The sequence below is a fragment of the Stylophora pistillata genome, chromosome 3 (genome assembly GCF_964205215.1).
Source record: "Stylophora pistillata chromosome 3, jaStyPist1.2, whole genome shotgun sequence".
In the NCBI taxonomy this organism is placed as follows: Eukaryota; Metazoa; Cnidaria; class Anthozoa; order Scleractinia; family Pocilloporidae; genus Stylophora; species Stylophora pistillata.
In genome coordinates this window covers 36,845,965-36,868,632 of record NC_142521.1, presented here as the reverse complement: position 1 = coordinate 36,868,632, position 22,668 = coordinate 36,845,965, and the positions used below count along the sequence as shown (strand labels likewise).

At 38.3% G+C, this 22,668-nt stretch overlaps 1 protein-coding gene across 8 annotated transcripts in view; it reads right to left on the bottom strand.

Annotated features, from left to right (window-relative positions):
* Positions 1–15,522, bottom strand: part of LOC148735909 (NLR family CARD domain-containing protein 4-like) — a 29,980-nt gene extending 14,458 nt beyond the window's left edge. For 5 of the 8 annotated variants that reach the window (XM_088753244.1, XM_088753246.1, XM_088753247.1 and 2 more), the window contains exons 1-6: positions 15,139–15,522; positions 14,573–14,868; positions 11,013–11,737; positions 10,287–10,469; positions 5,302–5,415; positions 1,686–4,546 (exon numbers count right to left, since the gene is read on the bottom strand). In XM_088753244.1, coding sequence (XP_088609370.1) covers positions 1,686–4,546; positions 5,302–5,415; positions 10,287–10,469; positions 11,013–11,724 — 3,870 coding nt within the window. In that variant the 5' untranslated portion in view covers positions 11,725–11,737; positions 14,573–14,868; positions 15,139–15,522. The remainder of the gene's footprint in view (positions 1–1,685; positions 4,547–5,301; positions 5,416–10,286; positions 10,470–11,012; positions 11,738–14,572; positions 14,869–15,138) is intronic. The other 3 variants (XM_088753248.1, XM_088753250.1, XM_088753243.1) reach the window with 3 other exon arrangements.
* Positions 15,523–22,668: the final 7,146 nt, after the last annotated feature.

Genomic DNA, 22,668 nt, shown 5'->3' with positions numbered 1-22,668 from the left:
CCATTCAAGAGCGAGTAAATAATAACACAGTGCCGAGTTTGACTAATGGTCGCGTGTCGCGGGTCGCGCCTTTTAAAATGATTTGTTTTGCTTTTTAGTTGTTTATTGGCGGGGTTCTCAAATAAAAACCCAAATAAACACATCCCACAAAAACAACACAAGCCTAAAAACTTCAAAAATTAAACTCCGGATTACCCAAAGAAATTTTGTCAGTGAAAAATTCTCACAATTCCTCTTTCCTTGTTTCCCTATGTAAGGCGTAACTACAGAAGATTTCTCTTTTAATATTACCTCAAAAAGAAAGGCCGATCAAATGAACTCACAAAGTTTATCAGAAAAAATTTCACCAAGCCTAGTTCCATTAGGACAACTTCATGTACTATACTGGACACTACCAACAGAAAACATGTAGTATTCAAGTCTTGAAAGCTAAATTTGTTTCTTTCTTCATTCAATTTTCAAAATATTTTTCCACAAAACATATCCAAACAAGCAACGATGTAACGGAAACATGGAAAGCAGCGTGAGGTGTACACAGAATCCGTTTTACTGTCTGCCAAACTGAGGTTAAAAAATATCATTGCTCAGGATTATTTAATGGACGATTGCAAGACCAAGTTGAGACAGAGACTTACGAGATTCACTCAAGAAAAATTCATTATTTGCAATGTTTGTCTTTGATTTTTCAAAACAAAATAGTGTTATCATGGAGACCTAGGACACCAGGAGGCTCTACCAGCAACTGACAGAATTACTCAACACGAGCAAATAATCCAAAGAAGAAAAGAATCCAACTGATAAATAAGTATAAGGAAGTCCCAGTATATTCAAGTCCCAGTAAACTATAACACCGTACCAGTTTCGTGAAAGAAGACAATCATTACACCTTCAACTTTTGTAGAATTATTTCCTATCATCTGCACAAACCTTTAAGACGTGAAGATATGACAATAGAATCAACGCGACTTTCACTTAAAAAAACCAATTCGGATTTTAAAAAAGGAAAAAATTCCTTTTCTTTGCTCATTTATATTTTTTGGGGTTCATGCTCCCTGATAGCTAAAGCGAATAAATGCCCGCATAGAATGTAGGGAACAACTTCATCGAATTCAAAGCACGAATGGGTTGAACAATCCTTTCTCGTTGAATAATCAAACCCAAATAAAAGCATCCCACAATAATAACAGAAGCCGAACAATTTCAAAATTCAAAATTGATCCGAGGAGTTTGGTCAGACAAATATTCTCACAACTCGTCTATTTTTTTCTCTCTCGAGTAAGGCGTAACTACACAAGCAAAGCAAAGGTCAATCGAATGAACTCCCAAAGTTTTCAATTATTGTGTAATCAGGAAATATCAAGTCATTTGGAAGTCCCTAAATTTAATCTTCGTAATCTTTTTCTTCGAATCATCTTTGAACAAGCTACGCATGAGCCATAAAAGTACTTAACGTGGGTTTGTTACAGTCTCCATCTACAACATCGGCTCCTAACGTCGCAAAATAGAAAAAGAAAATTCTGAAAACAGTGACTGTTCCTTAAGACTGTATTCTTTCTCACTAAAAATAATCTGATTAATTGAGTTCAAAGCAAGTTATTGGAAACATTATCAAGTGCTCTGCTGAAGAGCATCTAAACAAAAATTAGATGCATAACAACTGAGTGAAACAACAAAAAGGCACTTACATCGTAATCGGTCTTCACCCCAGTGTTTCTCTCATTTACTGCTGTATACAACTCTTCACATTCTGTCCTTGTCATCTGAACACCTTCCAGGTTCAGGTAGGCCAGCTCAGGAACAATGCTGAGATGTTGGACCAGATCCCTGACCCCGCGGCCAAGTGGATTGGAATCTAGATCAAGAAATTCTAGCACTGGTACATACTTTAGAGCATGGGCCAGTGCTGATGCTTCATCTTCACCCATATTTGTATTGCTCAGGTCCAGCTTAGTCAGATTGGGTACATTGTTCAGGCTCTTGGCCAGTTCAATAATCCCGTGACCCAGGGCATTGTCGTCTACATCCAGTTCTTTTAAATTGTTTAAGTACTTTAATGAGGCAGCCAGTGCTGATGCTTCATCTTCACCCATATTTGTATTCTTCAGGCCCAGCTTAGTCAGATTGGGTACATTGTTCAGGTTCTTGGCCAGTTCAATAATCCCGTGACCCAGGGCATTGTCGCGTATATTCAGTTCTTCTAACTTGTTTAAGTACTTTAATGAGGCAGCCAGTGCCGCACATTCCTTTTCTCCCATTTGTACATTCCACAACTCTAATTCCGTTAACTGTGGCACGTGATGAAGATTCTCAGCCAAATGACTCACACCACTGTGTAAAGGGATGGAGGACAGGTCGAGCTCACGCAAATTTGGAGAATGCTGCAGTGAGTCAGAGATAAAAGCTTTATACTTTGCTGCTGTATATTGGTCGAAAACGTTTAAACTGAGGAGATTGTCAGTAAAATTCATTCCGTTAATCACGCTCTCAATCAATTGAAAGGCTTCCTCCTCCTCCTTCTTCTCCTCTTCCTCCTCCTCCTCCTCCCGTAGTCTCGTAATTCTAATTTCAATTTTTCGAGGAGCTGTTACTAAAGGCAACACCTTCTTCCACAGAACAGCTTCCTTAACTGTGTGAACCCAAATGTCAACCTTTCTCACCAGTGACAAACAGTGGTTCTCAGTCAAAGGTACATCAATGTTGTTTTTTTCGTTATCTACTAAATTATTCAGAGGTGGCTGAGAAGAGCAAACCGGCGCTGATATCAGTTCAGGAAACAATTCAGAATGAAAAACCTCATCTGTTATTTCAATTAGATAGACAAAGTTTCTCCCTCCGGATTTTTTGAGGAAAAAGTTCCCAACGAATAAATCCGCGTACTTTTGTACATCTTTACTTTCTCCAGAAGACGTTAAAACGACCGCGTTCAAGTCTAACATTACTGATAGAACATCATCGCGAAAATGTTTAATCGGCCGCCTCTCGATAAAAAATAAATAGTTTGGGAAACTGCTGACAGATTTGAAGAAGTGTTCTACAGCAGCAGTAGACGTGTTTTTTCCCTTAAGTATCACAACATGGTTAACACATGAGAGAAATGCAGAATACACGGCTGTTCTGTCTGAGGCTGGACACAAAAACAAACAATCGACACAGAGTAGAATAAACTGTTGTTGTTCGCCAGACAAATCATCTTTAGAAGGCCTCTTAGTGAACTGGTAATTTGTGAGACCTTCTTTCTCTCCAACGTCATGTAGATGATCAAAAAGAATCCCGGCAGCTTTTAATGACAACTCACATGCGAATTTTAGCACTTCAGCCATCTTCCTTGATTTCTTAAACGTATCCATTCTTGACAGGCAGGTGACAGTTCCATTCTTCTTCACGATCAGTTCTTCGACAACGAACCAGGCGGCGAGAAACTCCTGGACAGACTTATGAAGAAAATAAACGATCTTCTCACGGTTCAAAGCGGAACGTTTGGAAACTTGGAAAAAACCCACATGTATTAGCTTCTCGAAGAGATCACCATGCGCACATTTGCTGAAGTTAAAATGAAGACGGTCCTCCAAAAGAGCATCATATGCAAGTTTTCCTATTTTGTAAAGTTCCTCTTGATATTCATCTATGCTTTTACCTGTTGCGACGTTGTCTGCATCTTTTGTTGCCATGTGATCCAAGAGAGTCTGAATAAATTGTACGTAAATGTGCGCACGAGATGTAGTTAACTGATGCTTTTTCTCTTTCCAGAGAAGACACAACATCAACAACAAAAGCGGTATTTCTGCCATCTCTTCAAGGTGCTGCTCCTCCAGGTAGTCAAGTAACCCTTCAACGTCCCCCTCATCAGCAAGAATCTTTCTTGTAAACTGTTTCTTTTGTTCCCTGCTATCGAGCCCGTTGATTTCAAACTGAGCGTGACTTGGCTTTCTTAGCTCATCTTCTTTCACTGGTCGCGTTGTGATCATTACACAACAGTCTCTCAGTTGACCGCCTCTCCAAATCTGGTGAACTGGAGATGACTTTCCACCGCTGTACTCGTCATATCCGTCCAAAATAAGCAGCACTTTCTCCTGGTTCTGACGAACATATTCGTACAAGTTATTGACTGCCATCGGGTCATCAGCAGACAACAGTTCAGCGGTTTTCAACATGGCACAGAGGTCTGGAATATCACAAACATCTCGCAACTCGATTAACAGTAAAAGAGAAAACTTTCTGAGGTACTCCTTTTTGCCATCTGCCCAATCTACAGCTAATTTTTGACTGAAAGTAGACTTTCCTATTCCAGGTCTTCCATACACTAGAATTCGTCTACGGATGGGATGATGTTCGTCACCTTCAAATACTTCACTGATGTCTCCCACCCTTTTTTTCGTTGCCCCGTCAGGTTTTCTGTGATCTTGTAATAACGTCAACTGTATGTATATGTCATTAATGTGTACCGTGTTGTCTGGGTCCCATGGTGTTATTTTCACTTGACACATGGTGCTGTAAAACTTTCGCAGCTGGTTCTGGCACCATTCCAAACATTGCATCGCAGAGGAATCTGTAGACAAAAAAAAAACAGCTTCCTAAATTTTTGGTAACTCTCAAATTGAAGAGAACATAATCATTTCTAGACTAGAGTTTTTCATCAGTTTAGAGGCTGCATTTTTATCAACTCTAATTTGTAACTTCAGTAAAACTTACTCTTCAATACCGGGAGTAAATAGAATGAATCATATTGTCATTAGTCAAATAATTCTATATTTTCCTTTATCTGGGCATTACGGTCCCCCCTTTACCTGAGCATTATCCCCCCTCCCCCCCCGCCCCGCAGTCTTTGATCCTCTGTGAAAATGAGGAGTGTGAGCTCATTTCATGAACAGTGGCGGGTAATGTCCTATGGTGAGCCTACTGTTCCGGTACGCGAGACTGAACCAATGCAAAATCTAATAAGGAAAACACTGTTTTGATGTGTGACAAGTGAAAGAATTTACGGTACAACTTTATTTTTAGAAAAACAAATTAGGGAAACCCTTAAATCTTCTAGAAACTGCGCAATCCTTGAAGCCTCCTGTCTCAAACTCAGAAGCTGAATGCAGATTCTAAAAGTTATAAACTGAAGTCCTATGCGATAAGTACCTTTCAGCTTTGAGCGCTTTTTCTCCTGGTTCAGTGACTCGTTTCATGACTTCCTCTTTCCACCTGGCAACTTTGCCACCTTTTTAAATGCTGAATTTTAACTGCAGTCTGTTAAAACTTATAAAACTGCAGCCTATGCTACAATTGGGCTAAAAGACTCTTCATTCAAATATATACCTGCTAATTTGTAAGACGAGGCCTGTGACTGATGGGAAGACTGGGCACTAGAAGAGGATGGCTGTACCGGAACGTCTTTACTCGGTGCTGAAAGTTGTCTGTTAGTTGAATTATCTTCAAGAACACAAAACCAAACAGACAGCAGTTAGACAGCCTCATGAGGTTAGGAAAAGAACATGGCACTACATTTAGTTCAAACCACCATGCTTCTAAAACTGTGTCCTAACCTTGCTTGCTAAGCTATTTGCACAAACAAAATGTGGGTGGAAGATTTCTACAAATGCAAATCTATGTAAGTGAGGAATTGGTGCCATGCGTTTAATCCCTTCTACCTCTGCCAAGAAATTCAACATTTTCCGTACACTAAGAAGAAGCACCATGCTGTAATTGGGCCAAACTTACTACTCTTGGAAGTCTTAAAGGACATACTGTGAATTTGCAGACAATGACAGTGGCTCAAGTGATGTAAGTAATATAGTACTTTACTGTCTTTGTGTCAACAATGATAAATTTGTTTCATCAACTGAGTTGATAATGCACAATAGCCACCGTAAAGAGTTTCTAAAACTCACCTTTTGAGAGTTCGCCCTTAGTGTGACTGCACAGAGAAATGTGGATGGTGTGTGGTTTATATCATGGGGGTGCAGCAGGGGAGCTTACAACACAGGAGATTCTACATGTAAATGTCTACATGATTCTACAGTTGAATTATGGGGGACAGAGGTCTTCTTTCCCGGGGGACAAAATTTTTCAAAAAGTTTAACAGCATTCCACCATCAATCTTGAGCAGATTCAAAACCCGCACGGATACTAACCCGCACGGATAATAACCCGCACTGATAATAACCCGCAAGGATAATAACCTGCAAGGATAATAACCCGCACGGATAATAACCCGCACGGATAATAACCCACATGGATAATAACCTGCACGGATAATAACCCGCAAGGATAATAACCAGCATGGACAATAACCCGCACGGATAATAACCCACACAGATAATAACCCGCACGGACGATAACCCGCACGGATAATACCCCGCACCGAGAATAACCCGCACGGATAATAACCCGCACGGATAACTTACAGCTCCTGTATCTTGAGTTGAGGTAAACGTCATTATTTAATTTGTCAGCTTTTGCTAACTCAGCAGAACATCTATGAACAAAGCAAGTGAAAATTGCTGACAAACATGTAACATTTCTGATCCAAGAGCTGTTCTCATTGATCAGCACATGATGATAAATCATTTATCATGTTTTTAATTCAGTTTAGGTAGAGACTTTGGTGATTTTGGTTCTGTGTATGTCATTATGGGTAACGGACGTGCTTCATATCGCTGCTTGATTTTCTTTATTTTTTTCACAGTTCTTTATATAATTTCAATTGAAAAACGACATATGGATTGCCTAAACATTTCCTCTTTGGATTATATTTGCAAGAATCATTGTTTGTATCCTAACAAGTGGATTTCTGCTGTATTATTACCTTGTTATTCAACATCTAATCGGCCTCGCTTCGTTTGTCTACGACCTAAAGGTTACAACGCATCCAAAGTCAAATACTACGCTAACTCAACTGCCACTTTCAACCAAGCTCGTCTTACTTTAGCTGGTGACATTGCTTCTAACCCTGGTCCTGAAATAAGTTTCTTATCGTCACAATTTGACTTTGGAGCAATTTCTCAACCGAAGGAAGATTTAATTATTCAAAACGAAGATTCTCAATATTATTACATTCCAACCATTGTTTCTACGCATCGACGACCATCAAAGAAAATTTACTCAAGAAACATCAACAATGTCATCTCTATCACACGCGTTGGCCATCTACCGAGAACCAAATCCACCAGTAATTTTGCTCTCCTCAATGTGCGTTCGATTGTTAAAAAATCAACTCATTTATGCGATTTGGTCATCTCCCACCATTTAGACATCCTGGCCATAACAGAGACTTGGCTTAAAGGAACCGAGGATGACAACCATGTTATTACTGACATCAACAACATTCTTCCGCATTTTAAACTCCACCACATACCAAGAAGGAATCGTAACGGCGGCGGAGTCGCTTTGTTGATACGAGATGGTTATACCGTACTGCAAAATTCCATCATGAACACAAGCTCATTTGAGTACTTAGATGTGAGCATATCCAACAAAAGTGAGACATTCCGTTTAATTGTTCTCTATCGCCCTCCTCTATGCAAAAAGAACAACACTGGAAATAGCTTTTTGCAAGAATTCTCATCTTTTCTTGAAGAACTTACATTATCAAGGCAGCCCATTATAATTGCCGGTGATTTTAACTACCATGTTGATGATCTATCAAATCCTGAAGCTGCCTCCTTTCTAAATCTCCTTGAGTCCACTGATCTAATTCAAAATGTATCTGGATCCACTCATCGCCTGGGCCACACATTGGACTTAATATTATCTCGTGAAGAGAATAATGTTATAACAGATGTTCGCATTCTATCAGCCGACAATATTTCAGATCATAATCTGGTTACTTGTAAGGTGAAATGTACAAAACCGAAACCTTCTACACTACATGTTAAACACAGAAACACCAAAAGGCTTGATTTAGCTAGTATGATCAAAGACATCGAAGAATCTAATCTCATCACTAATCCACAGTCTTGTGTAACTGAACTGACTACACAATATAATACTAATCTCTCGTCTATCTTTGATCAACATGCTCCTGTGAACGAGAGATGGGTCACTCTGCGACCGCATTCTCCTTGGTATACTGATGAGCTTCGTAAGGCTAAACAAGACAAACGTCGTCATGAAAGAAGATATATTTCATCTGGTCTTCAAATTCACCACGAAATATTTATTGATTCCTGCAAACACTACAATGATCTTCTAACAGCGACAAAGACAAACTATTATCGGACTCTGATCAGCTCCTCTGACCAATCACAACTATTCAAGATGGTATCTCGCCTATTCTTATCGAAGAACATTGCTGCACTCCCTAATAATGATTCATTGGATACATTGACCGAAACGTTCAACGATTTTTTTATCAAAAAAATTGAGAAAATAAGATCGGATTTGGACTCCCATACTGCCCAAGCACCCAACATCAACGTCAATTATCCAGTCACCTCGTCGTTCCAAACTTTTCAACCTGTATCTGCTGATATTGTTCACAAACTTATTGTTCAATCTCCAACTAAGTCTTGTCAACTGGATCCCATTCCAACACGAATCCTAAAGTCAATTCCACACTTGACGCCAATTATAACCAAGATTATCAACGCCTCCATGGCTAATGGAGAATTTCCTGATCAGTTAAAACAATCCCTGGTACGTCCATCTTTAAAGAAGCCTCCATTGGACCCGAACTGTCTCTCAAATTACAGACCGATTGCAAATCTATCTTTTCTCTCGAAAACAATCGAAAGGGTGGTCGCAAGTCAAATATACAGATATATGGCCGAGAACCAGTTATTTCCAGCGATGCAGTCAGCATACCGCAAATACTACTCCACTGAAACTGCTTTGCTAAAAGTCTCAAATGACATCCTAAGAGCTGTAGATCAAAAAGAAGAAGTAGTACTTGTTTTGCTAGACCTTTCCGCTGCGTTCGACACGATCGACCACAACATATTACTTGAAAGAATGGAAAAACGTTTCGGATTTGGAGGTATCGCACTGAAATGGTTCAAATCATACCTAGAACATCGTGTTCAGTCAGTGAAGATCAAACACTCCATCTCTAAGCCTCGACATATCTCCTACGGCGTACCTCAGGGATCAGTACTTGGTCCACTACTCTTTCTAATGTATACCTCGCCTACAGAAGACATTGTTGCTGAACATGGCCTAAACTGTATGATATACGCCGATGATTCGCAACTTTACATAAAGATTAACTCCTCTGACAGAATGCTAGGCATGGAAAGATTGAAATCATGTGTTAATGCAATCATGGAGTGGGCCAAGAAAAACAGATTGCAGTGCAACCCTTCAAAAACAGAAATCATTCATTTCCTCTCACGCTTCTCAAAAAATCCTCCTTTCTGTAATATCAATATTGGAGATGATATCATTAATTTATCTAATACTGTCCGAGACCTGGGCGTCATGCTTGATTCTGTGATGAACTTACGCTCGCATATAAATTCCATCTGTAAATCGTCGTCTCTAGCAATCAGAAATATTGGTCGCGTTCGTAAATACCTCTCGACGCAGCAAAATGAAAGATTGATACATGCCTTCATCTCATCAAGACTTGATTACTGTAATAGCCTATTGTACGGTCTACCGATTTGTGACATCGAAAAATTCCAACGGATCCAAAACACAGCTGCCCGCTTGTTAGTCGGTGCTAAATCAAGAGACAGTATAACACCTATACTTATGAAACTTCATTGGCTCCCGGTCACAAAACGAATTCAATTCAAGATACTGTTGATAACATACAAAGCACTAAATGACATGGCTCCAACCTATCTTGTTGAACTTCTTAGTCGATATATTCCAGCACGAAACCTCCGTTCATCAAATATGAATCTACTTGAGGTCCCAACAATTCGAACTAAAACGTATGGGCAAAGAGCATTCTCCTACGCCGCACCGTATTTGTGGAATCAACTACCTGAATGCATAAAAAACGCCGAATCTGTTGACTCCTTTAAACGCTTATTGAAAACTTATCTTTTCAAAAATTAAGCCACCAGATTTTTTGATATCGTACGTTGTCAAACATATGTATAACACGTAATAATTCATTAGTTTAGATAGAGTAGCGAATTGCATGTATAGGATTTTTATTGAAATTTTGTTAATTTGTAATTGTAAAGCGCATAGAGTTCAATTTTAATGCGCTATATAAGAACTTATTATTAAATTAAATTAAATTCGGTTCCAGCAAATTCATTTCAAACAAAACTAAACAGCATACAAGAACAGTTAGTAACTGCAGGCAAATAAACTGTAACCATGAAATAAAGTAATGCGAATCTATTTACCTTTGTAATGTGGCCAATCATCAAAAATGCTGCTTTTATTTAGAATGCTGACAACAAGAGAGGCTGCTGTGACACTGGCGAATGTTTTCCAGCTTTCTTTTACTTCAGATCCATCTGCATAACCTGAAATACCCTTGACGACAACCCACTCCATTTTCAGATCATGTGCTGCACTGTAAACTCCTGAGACAAGAAATGACAAGCTTTCATAAATACAACAACAACTTTGCACCAACATCTATTGCTTTTTACCTTTACCTTTGTTATCAAAGATTTGTAGGAAACTGGAGACATATTTTGGAAAGTCACCCTGCATATATACTACTGCAGAGTTAGTCCCTCCAGCAAGAACTTCTCTCAGTTTCCACACTATTGGGATATTTAAACTGTAACTCTTACTCTCTCTACGTGTACATGAAACGCTAGTTAGTTTATCAGTATTGCCATCTCTACTTCTGGGTTTAGAGACATATTGTCAGAGTAAAGCATCCCAGTCAAAACTATGACACGATGACTTCAGCCCAAGTCTTAACCCCAGATCTTTTGACCTGAAGTCCAGCAAGTTGACAATCAAGCCAGTGCATCTCTCATCACCAGCAGGAAAATTTACCCTCCACAACTGATATTATTAAAGTAAAAACTCTCTTTTCAACGATTAAAATATATCCCATTATCTCTGTCATTATACTGTCAGTAACATTTACTTCAAACAGAAAGAGATCTTACCCTCCCCTTCTGTTTCAATTGCAATTGCTCCAGGAAATGACTTCACAAGTTGGCCACTGCGCCTCTCAGCCTGTACAAGTTCAGAACCACTCAGAATCTCACCACGGTGGACTTCAAATTTTCTTTCTTTAGGATATTCTAGGGGTGGATTCCAACCAAAACCTGCACATTTAATGAGATCAGCAATGTCTTTGCTGACAGGAGCTGTGACCCCACAAAATTCCATGCGATCCTTTGTAAACTTCTGATAGGAATAGGTGGTGAGTTTTTCTGATAGAACCACATCCCCCAGCTTTGTTGTTTCCTGATTCATACCACTACAGTGGCCCACAGAAAAGACAGCCTTTGGTCTCAACTGGGTGACAGCATTTTTTACAACAGTCAAAGAACCACCAGGAGCTTTAGAACCCTCTGAGCATCTCATCAAAGCAACTTTCAGTTTAACATCTTGTTCTTCACCAATGCTGCCAAAGTATACATGACCAAGCCCTTTACAATAGCTTGTGTATGGATCAACAATGTAATAGTAGCAACTTAAGAACTCACAGTCCTTCACTGTTAACAACAGAATGTCAATTGGGAGTTCAACATCTTTCCAATGTTTAAAAGTCTGGGTTAGTTCACTTATCTCTGGAAGATTAATACTGATCTTTGGTGGGTCACCGTCACTGTTCTTTGAATTACTCTCTTCAGTTCTCACAGTTACTGACATTGTCAATCAGCTTCTGGGAAAAAAAAAGGGAAAATTGAATTATGCAAAGTATCAAAAGACAATGTATAGTTTACCATAATTATTATTTAAGCTTGATAACCTGTGCCCAGCATAACATCTTGCCTCTTTCCTCACCTTTGAATTAATGCAATTGTAAAAGTTCATTCATTTCTGAAGTCACCTGAAGGATTACAATAGAAAATCAAAGTACCAAAACTTTGCTTTTGAACTACAGTCATTTTGATAATCTCCCATCAAGACTTGGAAAGTGATAGGTTCAAGCAAGAGAAACTTGATGAAGACCCAAGTAATCTAACAATGTAACACATCTCATTTTGCAAATAAATAAGGCTCAAATTGCCTTCTGAAATATCAAAAGCACAGAACTCACTCAAAAGCATTTTGATAGACTCATTGAAGGACTGGAGAGAGTGACACCAAAACCTTACAACTTTTTGGAAAAAAGCTGGTGGTGCTGATGAAGAAGGTTTAAAAAATAATGAAAGAATGAACAAAATTGCCAAAGGTAAGTGAACAGGAAAAAAAACCAACAAGGCCAAGTTCATCTTTAAGAAGCACAAGCTCAATACTGCAGACACATTCTGACTTCTGAGGTACCCTTACTGGCTATCAAATCTGGCCAAGGTCAAGCCTATTATCCAGTTGTCATTATGCCACCTAGTGAAACTCACATTCTAAGATTGCTTGGAATGATCAACTATCTGGGCAAGTTTGTCTTGGATAGTTTTTTCTGATATCTCAGAATCTCCAAGGAGCCTTCAACCAATTAAGCTCACTTAATTGTCAAATCCATGAAGAAAGCTTTCACAAATACAGCAAGATGATTTCTGAGCCACCACTATTCTGCTGGGTAGATGAAAAGGAAAAAATTGAAAAGCAACTGTGGCCTGGGTGCAGTTTTACTTCAAGCTGGTAGACTGTGGCTTTGCAAAGTTAAACAATGACCCAGACAGAGCAGAGATATATACAGATAGAGAATAGGTGCCTTGTATCAGTGTTTGGCTGCACAAGATTTTACCTCTATCTGAGTATCTCCTCCATACATAAGAAGAGATTACTGCCATTACAGATAACAAACATAAATAAGAGATAACCTTAGCCAAAAGCATTATAATAGTGCACCCACTCCAAAAGTACCACTTTAGTCTCGTTTACAGAATAGAACTCAGATGTTCTTCAGTCAATCAATCAATCAATCAATCAATCAGTCAGTCAGTGAGTGAGTGAGTCAGTCAGTCAGTCAGTCAATCAATCAATCAAGTTTATTGTGTTTATGTGAGGCATGGTTACCCGATTGCCTGAGTCAGAGGCTTGTGTATAAAACAGAAGACTATAGAAACTATGTACAAATAATGCCATAAATATGAGGATAAAAAGATCAGTTAAAGTTAAATTGAATGGATAGTGGTAAGAAGGGAAATATGAGGAATACATGTACGAATAAACGAAAATAACTACAGACAAGAGTTGTACTGACAGCTGGGTCCTAATGTGCTGAAATCAAAAGCCTTGAGCTTACAAATGAACTCACTAATCTTATTTGATTTTTTATATCAGTACCCCTACTTCTTAAGTTATATCTGGTTTGGGAAATTTTGAAGAAGTTTTTAAAGTACTCTAGACCATTAGAGTTCCTGCACTTGTACAATAAAATAAGAGAACTTATAATTATAGCGTCTTTGTTCAAGAGACTGCATATCACTCAAGGATAAGATAGTATCATACTTAAGATTGCTGCCTAGATTTAGTAAAGTTTTAAGTGCATATTTGTTGACTGACACTAGTTTAGAGCTTAAAGTTTTATTCATTCCAACAAGCAGTGGACTGCAATATTTCAAGTCAGGAAGCAGGTAGCCCTTGTAAAGTGATAGAGACACTCTGTGAGGCATCAGTCCTTTGAGTCGTCTCAGAGCACCGATCTTGGCATAGACTTTCTTAAGCATGTCGGATATGTGCTCATTGTAAGTCAGTTTGTTATCAATAGTCACCCCAAGAATTTGACGTGAGTTTGACATGCAATTCCACCTCAGAGTCACAAATGATGAATTCAGGGACAGAAATGTTACTACCAAGTATAATACATTGAGTTTAAATACTGTTAACAATCAGATAATTTTGAGAAAACCAGGTGACCAGAGTGTCAAGGTCCAGGTTTAGCCAGGTTTCCAGGGGTGTTGATGTCATAATTAGATGCATAAGTTATAGTATCATCAGCATAATTAGACGCAGAGATGAGATTTGTCTGGCAAAGTTTAGGTAATTGAGAAAAAATTTTAAATAACAAGGGGCGAAGTTGACTACCTTCAGGTACACTGCATTTGATTGGACGCCATTCAGAAAATAATTTTATGCCATGAAACTTGACCCTTTGTCGGCGATCAGTCAAGTATGATTGAAAGAAGGCAATAGCATCGTAATTCAGACCATAGGCCCGCAGTTTAGCCAATAGTAGATTGTGACAGATCAAATCAAATGCTTTAGAAAGGTAAATGGCAATAGTTCCAGTTACATGTACTTTCTTAGTCAAGAGCCAGTCTCCAATCATCCACAATCTTAAGCAGAGAAGTGACACAAGAATGGCCTCTCAAGAACCCGGACACATTCAGAGAGAACTTAGAACTGAAAGCATCATAAAGTTGGTTGTACATGATCACTGATACCCCCTGGAAAGGAAAATCCTGGGGGGTGGGGGGTGTAAATCAAAAAGGCCCCTGTGGGGGGGTATGGATATTTTCTGGAACCACATATTCACCCTTTAAACCCTAAGAGTGATCAGCATCTAATTTCATATGTACATGAGCATTGATGTCAATAGATTAACACTCACCTTTCAAGTTGCTTCTCCTCTGAGATGATAACAGCAGTTGAATTAAACTCTCAGGTAATTGTTTTCCTCTGAATTGAATCAATAATACCATCCACCAGATAAACCACTACCCAGTAGATTGTGTGGCTGATTGTGTTCACATCAATCTACTGGGTGGTGATTAATCTGGTGGACAGCAATGAAATTCAACCAGCTGTGGGAAAAGGAACTGTTTCGTTTGTACACCTAGGCGTCATAAAGCCTGTAGCTGTTGGATTATGGTACTCAAATGGAACTCAGAAGATTCTGGAACTTAGCTGTAAGAAGGCAAAACACATATGGATCAATATATCAATCTGAAGTGACTACAGTACACATAAATACACACATAATAGTAAAGAAAATGGTTTTAAGCTCTTCATCTGAAAGGAGTTTTAAGTGTACTTGAATTTTGGATGCAAAATCAAAAACAGGCTTCTACCTCAGTTGTCACAAACTAGAAATAGTGAGCAAAACAAAAATTCTACAATCAATAGAAAACAGAACTTAAAAAAATTAATACAGTGATGAGGATGTTCAAAACTTACTCAATATTCACAGCAATGTTCATACAGAGTTGTCTCTCACAGTCCGGGTGTTTTTCAATGGATCTCTGTTTATAAAAGTTAATTACAACAAAAAATGATTGCCATTTAGATGTGTATACATTAAATTCACCCACCTACATACACTGTATAACTATGAAATATATATCAGAAAATAATTCTATAAAGTTAAGATAAAATGGAAAAATACAGTAAGGAACAGGTTCAAGCATGCAACCAGCAGAATCACAGTGTGACTAAATATTTCTTTTTTTTTGTTTTTATAATTACCATCTTCCTCAATCATGTTTACAATTTAACAATATTTAATAAACTAGCTAACTGCTACTGGCTAGGTTTTGACTAAATAATGGTTAGTTTGCAAAGCTGTAGATTAATTACAAGAAATAAAATTATTTTTCAAAATCACATGATTGTTTACATGCACAATTACTAAAGTATATTAATAAACTACAAATTAAAAAACTAACTTTAATTATGGATACAGTTCACAAAGGTACATGAATAATTAAGATAACTTATTGTACCAAATGAAGCTTTAAGTTATCAAATTCAAATTGTTGTTAAAAAGATTTCCTTTCTCAAACATTCTTCAAACATATTTAATAGGCCATTTTACAGTTGTGTACTTAGTTACCAAACCTTTGATTTGGAGTGAGGCTGAAGGTGACCTTGTCATGATAGAGACCTGTATCTAGTTAGAATGATAACAAAGTGATTTACATTTGAAAGACAGCAAGGTTTGTATCATAACAAGGTCACCCTTGGCAACCAAGCACACAACTGTAAAATGGACTATTCAATTTTGTACATAATTCATTCTTGTTGGATTTAAAGGAAATATGCTTTTCAGTTTGATGTTAAGTTAACAACATTACTTAAAGTGGTTCAAATATGGTTTTGTTTCTTTCTACTGACAAGTCCACAAGTACGATGTTCCTTACTATTAAGTTTAATTAATATTTTGTCATAGACTCCATTCCAAAAACAGATTGGAAAAAAAAAACACTCATAAAAAAGTACAAAATATCATTTCTGTGGTCTGATAACAGAAGAAGTAGTTGGGGTTAGAAAAATAGCCTACCAGTATTTCTTAAAGTAATTCCTTTGTTTATATAATAGAGTTTTTAAACACTTTGTTCTAAAGGAGCAAACATATAAATAGGATTCATTTGCAGCCTTCAGTGGCACCAGGATGCGTCCAAAACTTGCTTTTGTTTTAAATCAAATTCTTCACTGTCCTTAGCCTGTTTACTTGGTCTTTCTTATTTTTCTTTTGTAAAAAAAATTAATAACAGTCATGACATTTGAAATTTTCCAGATCAAGGATAACCTTGAAGTTGGGTGTATAATGCAGTTTTAAATGGACTGATTGCATGCCTTGGACCTGTCCATACTAAAAAAAATCACTCTTCATTCCTGCATCACTGACAACATCAAAAGACTCCATATTTCAGAGGTCATGATAAAAGCACATCAGTAGTGTATCTAATATTTCTATCAAAGAAGTTTTTTTTTAATAAAAACACTTTTACTCTCATTATGTATTTCTTTGCTGTTCCACAGAATATGGGTGTATAAATTGTTGGCGTCCTCAACTTCTTTTTAGTTTGACCACCATTTCAATGGTCATAAGAAAAGGATTAGTTAAATTGGTATTAGGTTAATATCAACAGTTACCTCCCCCCTTCCTTCAAATTGCTTCCATACAACCAGAAAGTAAATGGCAACAAGCAATGTCCTTAAAGTACTTTTAGGCAGAACCCAATTACTGCACTGCTCCATTTGGCACTGCTTGATTCATAAAATTAACACCCAAGTGGTTAAAAAACTAGTTCTACACTGAGTTTACAATGTAATGAATTTAAACAGAACAAGTAGCTCAGATTAGTCACAGACACTTATTGGCATGAGAAATGACATGGTACCCTAAAATAAACTGACAAACTTCCAAGTCCTAAAGTAATAATAAAATCATAAATGTGGTAAATTGTAAATAACATACAGGGTATAAAGGCTGATAAGAGGGATTCAATCACAAATTAATGCTCCCTTGTATATTTTGATGTACAATGAACAAGACATTTGAACAATTAGTGAGCAAAGGAAAATTGTTTAGAGTGAAGCCACAGTGCTCAGAGTTTAAGAATGCATTTGGGACGAGAGGTAGAAGTCTCTCACCATGTAAGGATTGAAACTTTGTACTAGCTTCAGCATCATTACAATGATATTTGAAACAACAACCAGCAAATCTAATATATCAAAATTAACCCTCAGTGAAAGATAATCAATCAACTGTAATCGGTGCTGAGATGAATGACAGCTAAGAACCCTTAAAGGATGATTCAATCAACGACCGTCAATGACAATTAAGAATACAAAGCTGCTGTTAGTTATGCGTAAGAAAAACCTCCAAGGCACTCGTATCAGAAAGTAAGATCCCTGAAGTAATTCATTATCACGTGCATTAGCTTTAACATATCACTCTACAACATGAAACTCATCGTTAAGGTTCAGATTCTTTTAATCCTGCTAACTTTAAGCTTTCATTCTTCGATAAGAATATCCTTTACGTTCAATTTATATTTCTGTTCGCATGCTGTAACCAATAAATTCAAAGTTAATCGATTTCAGTAAAGGAACAATCTCAAATATATGGAACAAAACAAACGAAAAAACAAACAACAATGAGATACTGGGTAAGCTATGTTTTTTTTTTAATCAACGATCAGTATAATCAGTACATTCACTCCAAATAAACAGGAACATGATGAGATAGGCAACTTTCACTTTCATGGTAAGCAAAGGGATCTAATTTCTACATAAACAAGTGTTGTCGGAATAGCGACCTGCGAAACTCAGTCGAGAAGCTAATTAACTGTGCCATTTAACATTTTCTCAAGCGTATATGAATAAAAAATCTTGGACATCCAGTAAAACCATCTGATCAATGCATGCTCACTCAAGTTGGCAGACAATTACATACCTTTCTTTCCACTTTACTCGACGATTGCAAATGCCCGTTTAATGAAACTAAGCAACGGCCGTTGTGCAACTGAAATTTGGACACATGAACTTTACATGAGGAACTGTTTTACAAGCTCTTAGCCAAGCTGAAAGGACGAAATGCAAGGATTCTTGAGCTAAATCTTCGCACCATCGGCCTTTACGAGGGAACTAAGCCTCTGCATTCCGCTCAATTGTCAGTCACGTGATAAGGTAATCTTTGCTGAGAGCCGAAAGTTCTGACTATTTAACAATATGTGACCTATCACGGGAAAACGTTCCGAACGGTTACCGTTTTTAAACGGATAGCCGTTCGACTGGATTGGCATGCCGTTTGAACGCCTCAAGCTATCCGTTCTTGAATATTCATCATCCGTTCGAACCGTTCGAGCTATCCGTTTAAGAAACTTCATCATCCGTTCGAACGCCTCTAGCTATCCGTTCTTGAATATTCATCATCCGTTCGAACGCCTCCAGCTACCGTTCTTGAATATTCATCATTCGTTCGAAAGGTTCGAGCTATCCGTTCGAGAAAATTCCTCAGCCGTTCACTTCGCACTCTGGCAACGATGGTAGAAACATTTTCGGTGTGATCGCAATCCATATCTTCTCTCGTTGAATTCTGCATTTTGTGATTGTGTGAAATGGCGGTAATTGACATAGGTTGTTAGGAGTTACCAAGTCAACACATCTTTGATGGAGTGACAGGGAAGCTGGGATTATGAAAATTTAAACCCGAAGTTGAGAACTATGCTTTTCGCGTGCTAGTTTCTTGGTTGTACCTTATCTTAATCGGTCGAATTCAATGATAAAAATATTAATTATAATCCATTTAAATGCGCCGAAAGCGAAGTCGAGTTATTCAAACGATTAAGTTTCGACTCGTTTCAAGTTATCTTTTCACAGATTGTGTCAAATACCTCGCGTTACTTAACACCGCGTCACCCATCGCGTGACGCTTTCATGAAATAATCCTTCGCTTTGGCTCGAGACAAGACCTTGGCACGCCTGTGTCAGCACTCGTTTTTGATGAAACCATCAATTCAAATAATTTCTACAGGCGATCACTAGTTTGATCGCTTAGCCGTTTATCCATTCGATCTCATCGGTGAGGCTCATCTCGCGTGAGAGGTCACATATGTCTTAGTGTTGCCTTGTTGAATTTTGCGTGACAAGTTATATGTACTGAGACACAGCAAATTTGTCTGCACTTACATTTCTTTTAAGCTCTTTAGTTAGGAAATAGGTGTAATAATTTGCATTTTGGTACTCATTTAGATCTGTTTCAACTCCGTTTGCTGCTGCAGTATCTCAGGAGAGGCGTGAGTAGTCCAGTGGTCAGTGCGCTGGACTCTGGGTTAAACGGCCCGGGTTCAAGTCCTGGCTGGGGCTTAACGTTGAGTCCTTAAGCAAGACACTTTACTCACATTGTTTCGTCTTCTCGGATAGGACGTAAAGCCGGAGGTCCCGTCTCTTAAAAAGGGTAAGGAGTAAGAGACGTTAATTTCCCACGCACGAGATTACTGTGTGCTGGATGTCCTCCCCTGGGGTGGGTTGGGTGGGTTGGGTGGGAAAACAGCAGGTCCACATCAGCTTATACAGTTGCCAATAAATTCAACCTGCTTGAACAAATAAACATGATGATGATGATGATGATGATGATGATGATAAAATCAGTTATTCCACAAAACACGTGTTCGAAAAACATTAACATACGTCCAAGTTGGGCTGTCTCAAAATAAGAGAACGGGAATCAGGCAATACACCCTGTTCCCTGGACATCTGCCCGGTTAAATTTCAACGACGGCAAAAAAGAAAACACCATTTCTAAATAAGAATGATTTCATACCATAAGAGGCTGCATGTGATTCACTTTAAAAAGGCCGTTTACTTGTTGGTTGTTTTGTTTTGTTTTATTATTATTATTATTATTATTATTATTATTATTATTATTATTATTATTATTATTTCAATTCAGATGATTACGAAGAGGAGATAAACTTATTGTTTCCTATTAATTTTTCATATTTTTTATTTGAAATAATACAATGTTCGGGCCTATCTCTTAAAGAACAGCTAGATCTTATTTTCGTTGTTTACTGGTGAATGTGTCTCTAACAAGGGGAAGGCTTCTAAGTAGTGGTGCGGGGGGAGCTTATCAGCTGCTGTTTACGGTAGGACATCAGTAAGGTATTGATAATTACCCTTCGATTAATGTGAAAACATTCGAGGCAAACACCCACCGTGGATCGATCCATCAGTTTAAAAGGAAAATCCTGTCTCAGGAATCACTTCTATTGAAACTTTCTCTGATCTTCAACAAATAAAAATTGGAAAAATTACCAAGAACAGCGAAATAAAGTTACAACAGTGAAACGAACTCAATTTAGGATTTCTGCGACAAAGTAGCATCTGACCTCCCTGGCTCTGCTGTTTCCTCCTGGAACAATCTCAGGCCTCTTTGATAAAACGTCAAGTTATGCGGCCGTTCTAACTCCTTCTCTTTAAGTGAGAACATGATGTTAGTGTAGCTCTGGACACAGGTGCGATTTTCAGTAACGACCATTAACTGATGAAGTAGTCTTGACCTCTCTGTAGCTGATTTTGCCGGTTGCACGAGTGTTATAAACATACAAAAGAAAACAACCACTCTTTAATTTTTTTTTCCTCCTTGTTAGTGAGGCACAGGTTTACCAAACTCTTCTGATGTAACTTGAACGTTAGTAAATCTGCGAGCCATAGCAGATTTAGACTCTGTGTACGAGAAATAAGATAAGTGCATGGGATACCAACGCTTGCTTTTGTGGCGCAAGAGCGAAAGAGAAACTGGGCGCAAAGGGCGAAAAGAAAGTCTGCTTACAATCTTTTCTCTTTTTTTTTTTTCCGTTTCTTCGCTTCAAAGCTTGATATGAGTGAACACTTCAGCAGTGAAGAGGTGACAATGCTGAGATGACTCTTGGTGTCTGCTGATCGAATGGTTCAGTGTATAACAATTCAGGGGAGGACGGGCGGCTTGTAGAACGAAATAAAACAGTTGTAACTGGAATAAAAATCAACAGGCAAACAAGAAAAGGTAGCAAAACCACATTAAGACAGGTCAGACGCGAAAGGATTTGGTATTTCACAAGTCAGGCCGACAGATTCTGCTACAAGTTAAAGGAAGAAAAAAAGCAAAATCAAAACCATGAAAATTCACCAATTTCCTCTCATCCAGAGGTTTTCCCATACTAGTCTGTTGAATTTAAAATCGCAGACAAATATTATTCAGCGCGTAATGCGTTCAGCTGTAAAAGAGCTATTTCAATGAATGCACTTTGGTCCCGAGCAACAAGGATAGAGGTCCTGTCTACTGTCTTTTTCAAACACTCTCATGCCATCTGTACTTTCTTTAGCTATAAAGACACAAAGATATTTCACGAATATCCTTTAATAGATCAATAAAAGTGAGAGTACAGAAAAGAAAACGCTGAGCAAAATTAAATCAAGCTAAATTGCTATTTATAATGACAAGAAAGAAAGACAAGCATTTAAGCCTGCTGTAACACCAAGTATCAACTTAAACTTTACAGATCACCGCAGATTTTCAAAAAATCTTCAATTTCAAGTATCATTAATGCAAGGGATCGAAAAACAAGCCTACTTGAAAGCACAAAGCTGTCTGTGCACTAATCTTAGCTCAAGGAGGTATTCTTCTGATTCTTTTCTCGCACCGCATTTCTTGTGAAGAGGAAATAATTTGTCAGCTCACATGCACTGAAACTGACTTCTCAGCCTACTTTTCTTGTGAAATGCAGAGCCTATTTCGGCAACTTGACGCGTCTTTCTTTCGTCGGGCCAAAAGTCACGTCTAGGATGTATGCTAAACTCTTTCACTCTAAAAACCTAAGAAATCCGCGTAGCGTTCTGAGTGAAATGGAACACTGAGTAACAACTAGGTATTTCAATGTTGACTCAATGTTGAGCTAACCGCCTCCCGGTTAGCTCAGTTGGTTAGAACGCTGGATTGTGTTGTGCGGGAGGTCGAGGGCTCGAGCCGCGGCCGGACCGATACTCATGGTCTTAAAATAACTGAGGAGAATTTGCGACCTTTCTATAATCAAGAAGTGGATAGATATTCTAGTCTTCTCGGATAAGGACGAATAAACCGTAAGCCCCGTCTCCTGCAGGGTTAGGGGTAGGAGACGTTAATTTCCTACGCACGAGATTACTGTGTTGTGGATGTCCTCCCCTGGGGTGGGATGAGTGGGAATTGGCCCCGGAAAGCCCCCATGGGGAGCGGTCAACTAACGTATGTATGTATGTATGTATGTATGTATGTATGTATGTATGTATGTATGTACTCAGAACTTGCATTTCCTGTTCTAGTTAAAGACGTTTCCAACAGAATAATAGAGTACTGACTCTGAAAGGCGCGAGATGAAAGAGGTTGAAATAAATCACAGCCAAATTGAACAATTTTATAATCAATCTGATAGAGGGCAAACCAAATTACATTATTTCAACTAT